At 37.4% G+C, this 16,699-nt stretch overlaps 1 protein-coding gene across 1 annotated transcript in view; it reads right to left on the bottom strand.

The window, feature by feature from the left end:
• Positions 1-16,699, bottom strand: part of MYOM1 (myomesin 1) — a 166,279-nt gene that overhangs the window by 42,422 nt on the left and 107,158 nt on the right. The window contains exons 22-24 of the mRNA XM_047087004.1: positions 12,909-13,035; positions 9,587-9,771; positions 7,064-7,178 (exon numbers count right to left, since the gene is read on the bottom strand). Of these exons, the coding sequence (XP_046942960.1) occupies positions 7,064-7,178; positions 9,587-9,771; positions 12,909-13,035 (427 nt within the window). The remainder of the gene's footprint in view (positions 1-7,063; positions 7,179-9,586; positions 9,772-12,908; positions 13,036-16,699) is intronic.

Below are 16,699 nucleotides of genomic sequence, written 5' to 3' on the forward strand. Positions count from 1 at the left end.
TAATTTTCATAAAGTAGTTGGAGGTCTTTTGTGAAAATATGAAGTGAAAGAAAAGATGCTATTTTAAAGTCCCAGGTGATACATGTGTTTCTACCTTAACCTATAAGTCTTACATCATTACCTTATAGCTGGGTTCTAACATAAGAAATGTACTAATTTATACTTTTAGAAAAAAATATGATAATTTTTTGGAAGTCTTAGATTAAAATTTATAATTTGAAATTAAGTAATTGCCTAGAGAGACAAAATGAGAAAGATTAGATGTAATGTAAGCTAGTATCTAAGAGAGTTTCCTCATCTGTGACACTTTTCTTGATTAATCATGTCAAAGTACATGGTAGACTATATATATAGTGGGCAGAAAAACTGGCATGAACATTCTTCAATTTATGCACACATAATTTTGGCTATAGTAAGTACTATTAGTTGATTTATATGGATAAAAGGAAAAATAAAAAATAAAGCTATATTTGGCACTTAATGTTTAAAAATCAAATACTCGCTGAGACCCATATTTGATTGGATTTCATTTTTCAAAAAGTAATATTCGTGTTTAATTTATCAACAACAGGATTAAAGTATAAAGAGCAGAGGTTTTGTGTTCCATATTTTCCATACATATTACATATGCAAGGGACTGGATTGAAAAAAAACAGATTTCAAAGAAAAATGTCAGTTTAGAATTGCAATGTTTGCCTTATTCAAATTTATCTTGGTAAAGATTAAGTATAATACTAACATTTTGATAAACAGACAAGTGAAATAAAAGTACCAACAAGAAAGTATTCTAGTCACAATGGGTTTCCTACTTAATTTTATACCCAGATTTGAAAGCTTGATCTCTTCCATGACAAATCAGTAACATGTCAACTGGCTCAAATTATCACTCTAGAAGTAATCATCATCTCAAGCTTTTGAAAAATCAAATTCACTACAAATATTTCAAATACTAGTTATATAAGCCTATTTCTTGAACCCCATAACAATTCTCATTAGGACATTGTGTTTAGTCAAAGTAACACTTCAAAGAAAGAATGCAATTTAAAAACATTTTGTAAACAGAAAATAAGTTCATTGTCTTAAAATGCTCAGCAAGTTATAGCTTGTTCTTATTTGTCACATCAATTACAATGCTGATGCTATCCAATCTTTCAATGCTTTTCAAATTCAAAGCTTTCCATTACTGTTTAGTTTTAATTAATTTGTTAACATAGTTCTTTGAATAAAGATATTTTTAAAGAGTGACTTAGTAAGCCAAGTACTTTACAATAGTACCATAACAGGAGATTGATTGAAAATTCCTTTGGAAAAAAAGGTAGAGTTTTCCTGTGTTCATTTACAGAGAAAATGGTGTTTTGGGAAAATACTTTAAAGAAATTATATGGGACAACAAAGAATAAATGTGAGGAGTTTAAAACAAAAAGATATATCTTGGAAAATTGAAAACAACTGAAAAATGAGCTCAAGAGTTTCTTGTATCCGAAAAGGAAGGACATGTTGGCTTGTATATTCCTCTTTGTATGAAAAAGGAAATCACTACGGTCATCTGGAAAGGCTAATTTTTCCACATATTAAAATCTAAGAGGAAGTTTATGGGGCGCCTGGGTGGCTCAGTCGGTTAAGTGTCAGACTCTTGATTTCGGTTCATGTCACGATCTCATGGTTGGTGAGATGGACCTGGTGTTGGGCTCTATGCTGATAGTTTGGAGACTGCTTGGGATTCTGCCTCTCCTCTCTTTCACCTCACCAAACCCAGGCACGCGCTCTCTTTCTCAAAATAAATAAATAAACATTAAAAAAAAAAATAAGAGGAAGTTCCGCAGTGGAATTCCTTAAATAAAGAAGTCCTTAAAATACACTGGACAAAAAATTCCATAGCAATTTTCAAAAAGATATATGACATTCAAATGGGTGATTCTTTTTATAAATACTCTAGAAAAACAAGAGCAAAAGTAATGCCAGCATTTCTAATAGGCCCCAGGCTAATCCACCTAACAATGCCCGTGTAGAGGGACCTGGTGCGGTGTCAGAGTAAGAAAGCTGTAGCTATGACATCCTCGAATTTTCTTTTTAGAATGTCCCATGGCCTAATTGTTTTTTGTCAGGTACTGAGCTACTGTCAATTCACGGCTGAACTCATAAATGTCTGAAGAGCCAGCCACATTCTCTAAAGTTGATTAATGTATGATCAAAATGGTTCAGATATTTGACAGGTAGGCAGTAAATTTGATATGCTGCTGTCATATTAAAGGCTTCTCTGTGGATATTCTCATCTGGATGAAAGGCCATCTCACTTTCCCACATAGCTGGCACTGGAAAAGTAGACCAAAATCTGTCAGGACTTAGATTTTCTCAAAAATGACCTATGAATCTTTGAACATGAAGAATTTGGTTAAGAACACAAGATATTTGGCCATAAAAATGAGAGATTACTTTGGTCTAAAAAGGATTTAAGAAGAGTTGTCTTGAGTCAGCTGCCTCAATCCTACACAAATCCTACATATGGACACAGGGATATACCAGATTGTGTGGAATGGCATTTTAATGGTCCCTTCAGGCTTGCTACCACACTCAATATGTGAAAGAGGTAAGGTACAGCCCAGGGCTAAAATGAATGATTTGGAAATTAACTGTCCTACTTTTCTCTCTTCTTCAAAAAATGATTTAAAAAAATAAAATTTAAAAGCTAAAATGAAATCACAGCAAACTGTTCACTTTCCCATATATTTCATAATCTGGTATGCAGATTTGTTCATATAATTTAGTCTTTAACATCAGCATTAATAGATCACTTTTACAAGCTTTAGTTATTTGTCCTCCATGGTGTGTGTGTGTGTGTGTGTGTGTGTGTGTGTGTGTGTGTGTGTCTGGAGAGTGGGACAGAATAGAAACAGATAGAAATGAATTAATGTAATCAGCCACATATGATAACTTAGCTCCCTATGTTTAAGACCAGAACTACGGGGTTAACCTATATCACTTTGCTGTCCACATTGTGGCCTCCATTACAAAATATCTAGCGTTAAGTTTATACTCTGTGGCTATAAAACAGAGTCATACTCACTGGCCAAAACATAGTAGTCCTTCATTATTTTTTCCTTGAAATAAATGATTATCACACACCAGGTACTACGCCCTCGCATACAGGGAGAAAAGACACAGTTTCTGTTTTGAAGGAGCCTACAGTGTAACACAGTTTACAACCCTGGTTTCATTCTAGAATTACCCAAACACCTAAACAAACAAACAAAAATGAACCTATGCCCAGACTCAGTCCTGGAGATTCTGATATAATTGGTCTGCAATGGAGTCTGGAATGAAGTCAGTATTATCAAAAAGTTCCTAGCATGATTCTAATGTATATTGAATTTGAGAACTACTGTTTTAATGGGTGAATGAGAACAGTTAATAAGCAAATACAAGTGAATATTTCTAAATTACGCCAGTTGAGTCTAACAGCCAGCTTGGTTTCCAGCTTCAGAATCCTTTAAAACTCTACCTCCAGGCTACATTTGCTTTCTTGGTCCTACCGGGTTCTAGGACCAAGCAAGTTTTAGAAACTGGAATTGGCTAACTCAACCCCAGCTCATTATTCCCTCTAGTTCTTCTAACTGCCTCCCTCCTAGTGACTAAGTCCTAACTTCTGGTAACCCAGGTCCTGCTTGGGACTCTGCCTTGTGTTTGGGTCCTCCTGCCCATCACCTGAATGCTCCTGCATGCTGGTGAGTCACTGGTAAAAATACCTGCAGCCTGTACCACCAGTTATTTGTTGCTGGCCAGATCACCTGCCACACCTTGGCAGGTCTCTCTCTTATTTCCCATCTAACCAGGCTCACCTTACCTCCCCCTCCACCCAGGCCTGATGCAATCAGCAAGACACTATTTGAAAAATATCAAATATCGAGAATAGAAGTGCATCCAACTTATGTACCAACAAATCTACACTCGATATTTTACAGCGTATTCTTCTTTATAGGCTTTTCTAGCTTAATAGATTTCTTGGTAAAGCATGATACACTTAGTCTGTTTTTCTGGATCATCATTAGCAGCACAAATGGACTTTCTGGCTGTGGCTGAGCTACTCTGCTGGCATATTCATTGACTTCAAAGGGAGACCAGTGATCCTCTCAGTCCTGGTGGATTAAGTTAACTTTTAACACAAATTCAAATTACACTTGAGGTATCTTGTTAGATGTATTTGAGGTTTGCTGTTACATGATAAGCTTTATTTTCTAGCTGAAATTTTAATAATGCATTCCAAAAGAAGCTGTTCTTCTGAAATAGCAATCCAAATTACACATTCCAAATCTTGAAATTGATAACATGCCTTCCCACCCCTGCCCTATCCATTCTAACATAAAATAAATATCTGGGTAAAAATAAAATACTGGTATTTAACAAAATTATTAAATATAGACAACCTTACACTACACATAAGTGTTTACAGGGAGTTATGAAACCCAGTTTATAGCCTGTTCAGGTATGACAAATACTTTATGAATGTCTGTCATAGCTGTCATCTCACACCATGGTGTAAAGTCTGGGTTTTCCACTAGATTGTAAGCCCAGTATACAATGATGATATCATATTCCTCTACTCCTGCTGCCCATGCAGCACCTGATTAATTGTAGGTGCTGAAGAAATCTATATTCTAAGAATGAATGTGCCTGTTGCATATGAACAAGTCCAAGTGTCTCCTGGTTTTGGGGCTTCTTCATGGTGAAGCACTTTGACATTGTGCATCGTAGGATTTTGTCCTAAGCTGTGAGCCAGAGAATGGCTTAATCTGGTGCTGTTTAGTGGATCAGTGTCTGCAACTGCTCTTTGTAGTTATATTCTGAGAATGGAATGGGCCCCCAAAATGACTTGTGTTGCTTTATTACAAATCAGTGAAACAAAACTCTTCACCCAGGAACTCACCAGAAGATCATTCTCTGGTGGTAAAATTTCCATAGTGATAGCTTTGTTAATGTCAGGCCGGGCCATCTGCTATTCTGAGGCTATTGATGTGAAAATAAAAAATCAATTTAACCTTCCTTCAGTTAATCTGATTTGGAATCCACTGCTTCCAGGGTGCTTTTAACTTATCAATGACTAGGTTAAGAGTTCACCTTCATGGTAACCTAAATGTTGTTCTTACAAGGGTCTGCAGTTGGATCCTTTTGCATGTTGGCCATTTGGCATTTTCTATTCCCTTATAGTGGGCAACTGCCGAGTCTGATTCCTACAGGAATATATATCCTGGTGTCTTCGTGTGTTGCCTTTTATGTGTGTTTCTAGCATTTTCCTATTTTCTTATGGGATTTTCTAAAAGGTACTTACTTATATGAGGTGTGGCACTCTCTCCAGACAACTTGCACACTTGTGTATAAGGTCACTTTTCACACGCCAGTCTTAGAGGGTAGTTATAAGAGTAGTTGAAAGCAGGTTATGAAGTGATAGGATGACAGGGGTAGATATTTCCTAAAAGTATACTTTTGGTATACTTTTCAAGTAACTTGTAGTGAGATCAAAGGTTTCTATGTTTACTTTCTTTCCTTGTCGTAAAAATAAATATTACATTACATACCCAGCCTTTATTTTAATCTGAAAATAACTGGTTAATACTTTTTTATCCTCTTTCATTTCCAATGTTTAAAAAATTTTCCTTAATGTTTATTTATTTTGAGAGAGACAGAGGGAGAGTGCAAGCAGGAAAGGGGCAGAGAAAGAGGGAGAGAATCATAAGCAGGCTCCATCCTGTCAACGTGAGCCCAACACGGGGCTCAGTCTCATCAACCATGAGATTATGACCTGAGCTGAAATCAAGAGTCAGACACTTAACTGACTGAGTCACCCAGGTGCCTCATTTTTAAAATATATTTATTGATTTATTGGCACAATATCATGTTAATTTCAGGTGTACAACACAGTGATTCAATATTCTCATGCCTTAAGAAGTGATCACCTCAATAGGCCTAGTTACCATCTGTTACTATACAAAGTATACAAAATTATTGATGATATTCCCTACACTGTATATTACAGTGCTTCCTTTTATGTAACTTCTATGAACTGAAATATATAATAACTTTGAAAAGTAATAGAGATTAAATGACTAAATAATAATAATGTAATAATCTGAAGTTATTTGCACAGTAAACATTGTAAAATTTGTTTACATAATAAAGGGGAAGACTATCTTCTCTAGTCTAATCATGGTGTTTCTTGAAACTGGGAAGTGAAAGCGCCTCCACTCTATAGATCATCCAGTTAAAACTGCTGTTGGTTTAATCCAGGGGTCAGCAAAATGTGGCCTGTAGGCTAAATTTGTCCCATTGCCTCCTTTTGTATAGTCTGCAAGCTAAGAATAGTTTTTACATTTTTAAACAGTTGAAAAAAATCAAAAGACAATATTTCAAGACATGTGAAAATTATTTAAAATTTAAATTTCATAATACATGTAATATATAATGCACATAACTGGCACAATAAAATTTTATTAGAACACAGCCATGCACATGAGTTTATGTATTATCTATGGCTGCTTTTATGCCATGGCAGAGTTGAGTATTGTGACAGGGACCATATGGCCACAGAGCTGAAAATATTTACTATCTGGCCCTTCACAGAAAACATTCACTGACCCCTGGCTTAACATAATAGTTACAATTATATAAATTCTGCTTTTGTTTAAGAATCATGCTTGCTCACTGGGCTGTTCCAGCTTCTCCTATGACTGGGCAAATTACTCTTACAGGACTTAATGGCCAAGGAATAATGTCATAGGAATGTATACTTGAAACAGTCGGTCCAGAAAGCATAATTTGATCAAGAACTTCCTTGTTTATAGGTGTAGACCAGAATAGCCCTGGATCATTTCAAACCTGGCTTACCCCTATCCTGAGAGCACCTTTGATGCAATAAATGACTCATGTCTGAAAGCCAAACTTATCAACTATTCAGCTGGCATACGTTGATAATTTTAAAAACCAGGAAAAGCATAGAAAGTAAGGTTGAATGTTACTTTGGTATCTTACAAAGATGAGATTAACTTTAATTTTTAAAAAAGTAAAAGCCTACCTGGACGGGTTTCTGCCACAACAGGCCCAGCAAGGTCAGACGGCTTGCCGACACCCGCCTGATTTATGGCTCGGACACGGAACACGTAGCTGGCACCCTCCTTGAGGCCTTGCACCTGGAAGAAGCAGGTACAGAAGTGATGGGTGTTCTGTGTCATTTAAACAGAAGTGCTCTTCCTCTGTAAATACAATTTAGTTGTGTAGCCCAAATTCTCCCATTCGTGGAACTATATCTCCCATCCATACTGAAATTGACCAGATTAAACTTTTTTTTTCAGGTTAAACTTTTTATTTATTAATTTTTATTTTTTTAAAATGTTTATTTTATTGGGGTGCCTGGATGGCTCAGTTGGTTGGGCGTCTGACTTTGGCTCAGGTCATGGTCTCCCAGTTTGTAGGTTTGAGCCCTGTGCCGGGCTCTGTATTGTCAGCTTTGAAGCCTGGAGCCCACTTCAGATTCTGTGTCTCTCTCTCTCTGCCCCCTCCCTGCTCGTTCTCTGTCTCTGTCTCTCTCTCTCTCTCGAAAATAAACATTAAATAAAAATTTTTTAAGTGTTTATTTCACTTTTGAGAGAAAAAGTGAGCACTAGCAGGGGAGGGGCACAGAGAGAGTAAGGGAGAGAGGATCCCAAGCAGGTTCTGCACTGTCAGTCCAGAGCCCAATGTGGGTCTTAACCTCACGAACCATGAGATCACAACCTGAGCCGAGATCAAGAGTCAGACACGTAACTGAGCCACTCAGACACCCCAGATTAAACTTTTTAACATGTACATTTTTTTCTCCAGTTCAGACTTGAAAATTTTCTGAATATAAAATATCTGGAAGAGTGAATCTACATCTCAATGGGTATGGAGATTACAGGACATCTCTACTTTTTTATGTCTATATTGTTTGGATTTTTCATTATGAGCCTGTGTCAGCTTTCTAATCAGAAAAGTCAATAATTCTATTTTCACTTTAGAAACTGTGGACAAACTCTTAAGATAATTTCCTCACAGAACATTCACTTCCCGGGTTGTGAGGCACATTCATTTTATATCAAGTCAATCTCTCTCTCTCTCTCTCTCTCTCTCCTATATTTGCCTTTCTACTTTTTGTTTTTTTAAATGAGTGAACTTAACCATTCTTTGATAGGTTTAAACTCTATTATTTTTTCTTTCTGCCCCTCCCCCCCTTTTTTCTGGGCGTTTGATCCCCTTTGCTTGGCTTCTCATCCTTGTTTTGCTTCACCTGAGTCAAGTCCAACTTCAGCACTTGGGATCCAGTGCTGTGCAAACTGGGGAGGTGGAGATAATCCTGGCCATAAACACATACCACCACCATCCAGGATGTGTCTGACTTTCATTTTACACTATCCTTTGGCCTTCTGACCCATTAGGAGAACCAAACAGCATGCTACCTTCCTGCCCTTCCTTTACCTTTTCTCTTCCCCATGAAATGTGACCTTGCCTACCTCCTCAAGGTTTTGTAAGGGGCTGGGGAACTCACTGGCATATGCTAAGATGTCATGTTTAAAGGTCATCTCTCTTGGAAGATATATTTATATTTTTTTATGGGGACAGTAGATACCTTAACCTTTGAAAGTGGCTGACAGATGGTATGGACTTTAGTCCACGGAGGCAGGTCAATGGTAGAGATCTTTTAGAGCAGGCATACTCTGAATATCTTCCAAGGTCCACCATCTAGGCAGTGGCTTATTCTGCCAACAGTGTATTTCTATATGACTATGGTGAAGCTACCCTTCATCCTAAGTAATAAGAGCTAGAATCATATGCCCCACAGTTTCTGAAGCCCTAGTATGGATTCAGGGTCTCCAGGTGCCAAGGGTGACATAGGGGAAAACATTCTTTGGAGATATCCATTTGGTACAAGCGAGATTCAGTGGCTTTAGTAGAACAGTCTTTGGTAGATGAAGTTAGGAATTTGTTCAGTTAGAGCACTTTAAAGGAATCTGGAAGGCAAAGGCACAGATAAGGGTGAGGATTAGGTCAAGAGTTGAGTGAATTCATTCCACTGGCCTCTGAGAGCTCATGTGACACAAGCATGAGGAAGCCTGTGAAGTGAGACACAGCATGACCCAAAGGAATCCACAGGTAAACACTTGCCGGCATGAACACTAGGAAAATAGCACACTCGAAGCAAAAACTATCCTCAAAAAAAAAAAGAAAAAAAAAATCAGAGGTGGAAATGTGAAAGTCACCTTTCTAAGACTGTAAGTAACAAAAATGTGAGGTAGGTAAGTATAGGCAAGGAAGGAAAGAAGAGGGAGAAGGGAGCTTGTGGATGTTTTCCAGAGGTAGGCTAAGGGATTCAGGTTAAATAGAACCAAATTGCTTTAAGCATCAGAAACTGCCCCCAACCCCAACCACTGCCAAATGGAAACTTACCAGGAGCCCAATATATGAAACAGACCAAAGCAGAAATGTTGTATTCTATCTTGCTAATTTTAAAGTTAATACCATTAGAGGAGCATTTCTTCTTTAAAACAAAAAAGTGTTTCTCAAAATATGAGCACACTCTTACCCTCAGGTATGTGTTTTTAATAGCTGCCTCATTGAGTCCTCGCCATTGGTCATCTTTGGCACTGGCCTCCTTCAAGTCCACAAAGTAACCAGTGACTGGAGTCCTTCCAGAGTGGATCGGAGGCCTCCACTGCAGAACTAGGGAGGTTTTCCTGACTTCACTACACTTGACACTGTGTGGGGGTCCTGAGAAAGAGAAAGAGACCAATACATAAAAATCATGATGTATATGAAAACATTCAAATACATGTAAATCTAGAACCACATTTAAAGTCTTAAAGCTGAATCCAGTGTTTTTCTTTTGTAAAATCTACCATTCCTTTAGAAATAGGTATTTTGTGGTCATTTCAGATCAAGTTTACTCAATGGCTCTACATCAACCCACTCAGTCCCTTTATGAGCAGTAGGTGGTTAGGGGCCAGTTCAAGGTGCCCCTCAGAGGCTGGATGAAAATTTGCCTTCAGGGTGTCCTTGGCCCTGTGGTCCTCACCTTTCATCAGAACACTTTAACGTGGTTGCAGATTCAATTTCAGATTATTTTTCTATGGTAATCTGAAACTTTTCCTAAATCTCAAATAAAGAGGAAGAAAGCAACTCTATTTGATGGCATGTGAATATATATAGTGATATTTCTTTTATAGGAAAAAGGAATATATTACCAAAGAGCTCCCCTCTGGAGGGAAATCTTTCCCATAAAGCATATATCCCATCTAGGACTTAAACCGAACTACCATTACAGTTTACAAAGAACTTTCATCAAAACAGATACAATCAATCCCGTGAGCCCTGAATCTGTGCTAAACACTGCTAGATACTTATTTATTTATCCCATTCATCCTTAAGACAATTAACAGAAAGCTCAGAGAAGCCAAATAACTTGATCCACCTGTTCAGGAAGAGAGAAAAATGTTCTCCCTGTCCATGTGCTCTTTGCACTCTTGGGAGAGTCCAAACTACTAAGTGATTTCCCACATCTTTCCATGACCACCAGCTAGCTGGTGATATTTACAGATGATATATTTTCTTTTTTCCTGTCCTTTAAAAAAAAATAAGTGATTCCTAATCAATCAATTAAAATCCCCTGAACTGACTCACAGTGCCATAAAAAGCCATCTACACACACAGACTCTACCATGCTGTGCCTTGGCAGTTTGCAATTGATAGCTCAATATTTGTTGGGTCCTGCACCTTGGCTTAACAGTCACAGAACTGTGTCAGCCTTGCCTTCTGACAAGGTAAGAGGTTTAAATAATGTGGTGATAGATTTAAATATTAACATCAATACCTTATACTAGTGTGTCATGTTCTGTTTTGCAAAGGGCTTTTAAACTATTTTATTTTTATTTTATTTTTTATTTATTATTTAAAAAAATTTTTTTTTCATTTATTTATTTTTTTTGAGAAACAGAGTGAGACAAAGCATGAGGGGGGGAGGGGCAGAGAGAGACACAGAATCTGAAGCAGGCTCCAGGCTCTGAGTAAGCGGTCAGCACAGAGCCTGATGCGGGGCTCGAACCCACGAACTGTGAGATCATGACTTGAGCCGGAGTTGGACGCTCAATCGACTGAGCCACCCAGGCGCCCCTAAACCATTTTCTTGTGTCATCCTTGGAACCCAATGAGGCATCCAAACACTTAGCACTCACCCTGCAACCTCTTTTGCTAACTATATCTCTTTGAATCAAACATTTCCCACAGGCCTGCTCAGAATTTCATAGTCTCTGGTCACTCATGTTTTAACTTTATTCAGGAATTACAGAATTAAAAAAAACAGATCCGCTTTCATGTAGGTGACAGAAGGAGCTTAAGAAATATCAACCGGCTTAGTGGAGGTACAAGGAAAGGCAGCATGTTTGCGTCTTATATTTACTGAAGTTGAGTGAGTGCTTGAGCTTCTCTTGGGTTCCTCTTGTAATTTTTTATTCACACTTGATAGAGAAGTCATGCAGATAAACACTCACTAAGTGAAGGCAAAATGATGGTTCTTCAAGGGCACTAGGATTTCAAATAGAGGAAGAGGGTGGCATTAAGGACAAAGCTGGATCCACCCAATATGTTCCAGTGTGGCCTTGTGTTCTAATGTGGTCAATACTGGTGCTATACCAGTTATTACATATGTTGAATATTAAAGCCAAGTGGGAGAATCTAGTCATCCTGTGGCACTTACTGGATCTCTGAAGTTAGTACTGCTGGAAGCAAAATGAAATCATCTACCAAATACATTAACATTGTTAGTTTGAAACCTAATGGCTTCATACATTTGTTTGTATTCAATTTTTTAATTTGGTCAGTGTTGTAGCTGTATGAGTTTTTAAAAGCATAGGTAAATGTTTCTGCCTTCTTCCATTTTCTTCCCTGTTCAGCCAACTACTCACAATGGCAACCTCCAAAAGAGACTACTTCCAGCCAGGTACCAGTACCTTTGTTATGATGCAGAGTTGGGACAAAGGTGTAGAGAGAGCAAAAGGACTGGAGAAGTGAAGAGAGATAAGTGGAGAAAGTCTATGGCTTAAGTCCTAGGCAGGCATGTTAAGTCCACCTACATGACATAACAAAGAGCTGGCAGCAAGGGAGGAGAGAGACACCAAGGAAGAGGAGACATATTGGCTGAGCCCGGAGAGAGAGATTTTGAGCAGGTTGACAAATGAAAGGTTCCAGTGCAGTGGGAGAATGCATGAGAATTAGGGAGTGCAGGAAGAAGTTTCTGAGATACTTTGTTGGGGGATATGAATTGGATGGCCTTCAGCGGTCTTTAAGAAGCACAAGTAAAAAATCAGAATTCCTTTTCTTTTTTTTTTTTAATTTTTTTTTAACGTTTACTTATTGTTGAGACAGAGAGAGACAGAGCATGAACGGGGGAGGGTCAGAGAGAGAGGGAGACACAGAATCTGAAACAGGCTCCAGGCTCTGAGCGGTCAGCACAGAGCCCGACGCGGGGCTCGAACTCACGGACCGCGAGATCATGACCTGAGCCGAGGTCGGCCACTTAACCGACTGAGCCACCCAGGCGCCCCCAGAATTCCTTTTCAATGATCATGTGGCACTCCTATTTTGTGCTTCTGTTAATCCTATTCCAAGCAGAGGGATAACTATGAGGGCTCTCAGATGTATTTGGAACACAAGCACAAGAAATTATACTTTATTTTATATAGGTACCTATTATTTAATAGGATTATAAAAATATTTTAACTAAACATAAGGGGTCAAGAGAATTCTTTTCCCTTAGGAGTTGTTTATATAGCACTTAAATGTAGTTCCAAGTTGTAGTTTCTTTTGGAAGAAACCCCAAGCCTCACTGCTGAGATACGGTTAATATAGTTTACCTGGAACAGCAATGGTCCACTCTTCACATTTGAAGCATGCACTTACTGCTGAGGGCACTCCCAACCCAGCAATGTTCATGGCTGCCACTTGGAACTGATACACCATGTTTTCCTTCAAGTTGCTAATCTGCAACACAACATCACAGAGAGTGGATGTTGATTCATGTTTGTTTTTTAAAGTTGTTCAATATTTTATTTACTTACCTCCTGCACTGGATACACCCTGAGGTGACCCCCAATGAGTCATACCCTTTTGTGATCTCCTCCCCTTGAGTGTGGGTGAAGCCTGTCACCTGCTTCCAACCAAGAGAATATGGCAAAGGTATTGGAATATCAGTCCCATGATTGTTGTTCCATCATATGGAAAAGGAGGAGGGATATTATAGATGTAATCAAGGTCTCTACTTAGTTTATTTTTGAGTTCATCTAAAGGGAGATGATCCTGGGTAGGCCTGATTGAATCAGATGAAAGCTCTTAAAATGGGGTTTGGGACTTTCTTAATGAGAACACTCTCCTGATGGCCTGGAAGAAGCAAATGTCAGGTTGAGAAATGCCTAGCCACTCACATTTGGAGAAGGGCAGTCTGTAGGAGCAGAGGTCCCCAGCCTCAGAGCTGAAGGAACTGAATTCTGCCAGCAATTGAATCAGTTTGCAAGAGGAACTCAGCTCCAGATGCAAATGAGCCCAGGTGACACCTAGATTAAAACTTTGTGAGACGGGGAGCAGAAGCCCCATCTGAGCCATATGTAGACTCCTGACTTGCAGACACTGTGATATAACAAATGTGAGTCTTTTCAAGTCACAAAGTTTGTGGTAATTTGCTATGCAGCAATAGAAAATTAATGCTTGTACAGATAAAAATTAAGAGAATTCTAAACTAGGAATCAAAATATTTAAAATCTTGTTGTTTTTGTGCTCCTTACTGAGAGACCTAATATTTTCTATATCCCTCAGAAGAAATTGGGTTGTTGTACATATATGTGATAAAATAAGGAAGGTGAAAACATTTGCAAAATAGAAATGACAGAATATACTAGTGTGAAAAAAAATCTATGGACTATGAACAATCCTTTGAGCGCTAAAAATACTTAATAAATGGAGGTATTGATGTAAACACCTGAGTTAACAAAGTTTACCCATTGTATGACTTAAGACTACACAAGACAAATATATATCTCTGATCCAGTCTACTCCTGATTTGATCATGAAGTCATAAGTTCATCTGCAAGAGGGTGTATTGCCAGTTATTTAGGGTACAAGTAGAATACAATGGCTATATGTTTTGGTAACAGAATAATACAAACTCCCTTTTTGATTCACACACACATACATACACTCCCTTTAAGAAGGGGAAATCTTGTTAATTAAGAGGAAACTATCATGTAGATAACTTGGATCTAAAAGCACTTTATTCAGGTACCAGCTGTTCTGGGGCTCCGTTTGTGTGAACAACTAGTCCAATTTTCCTGGATTATGGGGTTTCTAAGGATGTAGGCAGTTTAGTGCTGAAACTAGGAGAGTCCTAGGCAAACTGGAAAAGTTGGTCATTCTAGGCTTAGGTGAAATACTGTGGCATGGGACTTCTATTTCTGGCAATGGTGAACTAGGCTATAGAGATTAATCACCCTGCTAAAAAATTAAAAAACACTAGATAAAAATATCTTTTAAAAATCTTCTCAAAAGCATCAAATTAGTGTCAAGATGTTACAGAATTATCAGGCCAGCATAAAGGGAAATAGGGAACAAAGAGAGATAAATGAAACATCGAAGTGGCTTTTACTTTGGGGAACTGGCCAATAAAAATTTTTTTTTGACCTTTGGTTTTGATTATCTGACAAGTAGAGGGACTCAGAAATCAAAGCCTAGAGCCAAACCAAAAAGGAGATAATAAAAGGGAACCCTCTACAATTAAGCTGGAACCCCAAAGGGTTTTACTCTTTGGGATAAAGTTGAATTAGAAATCATTCTGCCTTCATACAGTGTAAATTCACATTGCTTGACTGTCCAAAAAATTAAAGCCTTATACTTGATTTAAGAAAACACTGAACATGGGGTATCCCCAGGTACTTTGCAGAAGCAAATACATATTTTCTCCAGAGAAAGATGCCTTCATGCTAAACCTCAAATTATTAATGCAAGTAATATTTTAAGGACAATGAGCATCACATAATCAAGGATAACCAAGCATAGAAAACAAGATACCATGAGCAAGACAACAAAACCAGTGATAACAGATATAGACCTGCAAAGATATTAGGTGATGTAATCATCTGACATAGATTAGAAAAAAGCTATGGTTACTATGTTTTAAATATAAAATACAAATTTAAAATATCTGCAGGAGAGAGCAAACTATAAAATATTTTGTAAAATATGACTTATAAAAGGGAAAATACAATAAGAAAAAAATAACGGGATGTGATTAACAGGAAATCAGATGAAAAGAAGAGCAACTCTGTAAACTAATAGAAAGTTATAAGAAATTACACAGACCACAGTGGAGAAAGACACAAAGATGGGAAAGAGAGAAGAGCGATTAATAGACGTGGAAGATAGAATGAGAACGCCAAATGCATGTTAACTAGAGCTTCAGGAGAAGAGGGGAGAGAAGGGAGCAGCAACAATATTTTAGGAGATAGTGGCTTAGAGTTTTCCAGAAAGATCTTCCTGAAAAAATCCAACCCACAGGTTAAAAATCCTCCTCCAGTCACAATCCTTGGAAGAGACATTGTTAAAAACCTATACCTAGACACATACTACTTCAACTGTAGCACACCAAAGAGACAGTGAAAATATTAAAAGTTGTCTAAGAGAAAAGACAAATAATCTTCCAATGAGCAAACAGACTAAAAGCTGACATGTTGAGGTGCCTGGCTGGCTCAGTTGGTAGAGCATGTGTCTCTTGAACTTGGGTTATAAGTTTAAGCCCCACATTGAGTACACAGATTACTTTAAAAAAAATCTTAAAAAAATAAAAATAAGAGCTGACATGTCAGTGGCAACAATGAGCCAAAAGACAGTGAAATTATACCTTTAAAGTGTGAAAGAAAAGAACTACTATTATACAATGTTTTATCCAGAAAAAATTTTTTGAAGAATGAAAATAAAGTTATTTTCAGATAAACGTGAAGAGTATGTATCTTCAGAATACCCTCACTAAAGAACATTCTAAACTATTTAATTTAGACAAAAGGAAAGTAATCTCAAATGGAAGGCCAAAGATATAAAATCAAATAAAATGTAAAATATGTAGATAAATCTAAATAATTATTGAGATAAAACAATAATAACAATACTTTTGGATTCAAAAAAAGACTTAACACACACAATAGCATACAAGTTGGGAACTGGCTTAAGGTATTTTGAGGCTCTATGTTTCTCAGACAAGGGTAAAACAATAGAATAAATTCAGACTGGACTGTTAATTTGCTCACGGTAATTTCTACAATAACCACCAAAAACAAACCCAGAAACTAGTAGTAACATTACTCTAGTTAAATGACAAAGACTGTCAGGTAGGAAAAAATACATAACCCTATACTATTTTTAAAAGACACATATAAAGCATAAAGTTAAAGACAGATAGAAAGTTAAAGGATGAAAAATCATATACCATGCAAACACCAACCAAAAGAAAATTGGTAAGTTTCTATTAATAACAGATAATATAGACTTTAAGGAAAAACACATTGTTAGTGATACAGAAAGTCACTTCATATGCATCTAATAACATCCCTTCAAAATGTATAAAGCAACATTTTAATTGGGTGAATTTTACAATATGTGAATT

Source organism: Lynx rufus, unplaced genomic scaffold (genome assembly GCF_022079265.1).
Source record: "Lynx rufus isolate CCGP_SWC_20201006 ecotype Redwood Valley unplaced genomic scaffold, mLynRuf1.p SCAF_22, whole genome shotgun sequence".
Classification (NCBI taxonomy): Eukaryota; Metazoa; Chordata; class Mammalia; order Carnivora; family Felidae; genus Lynx; species Lynx rufus.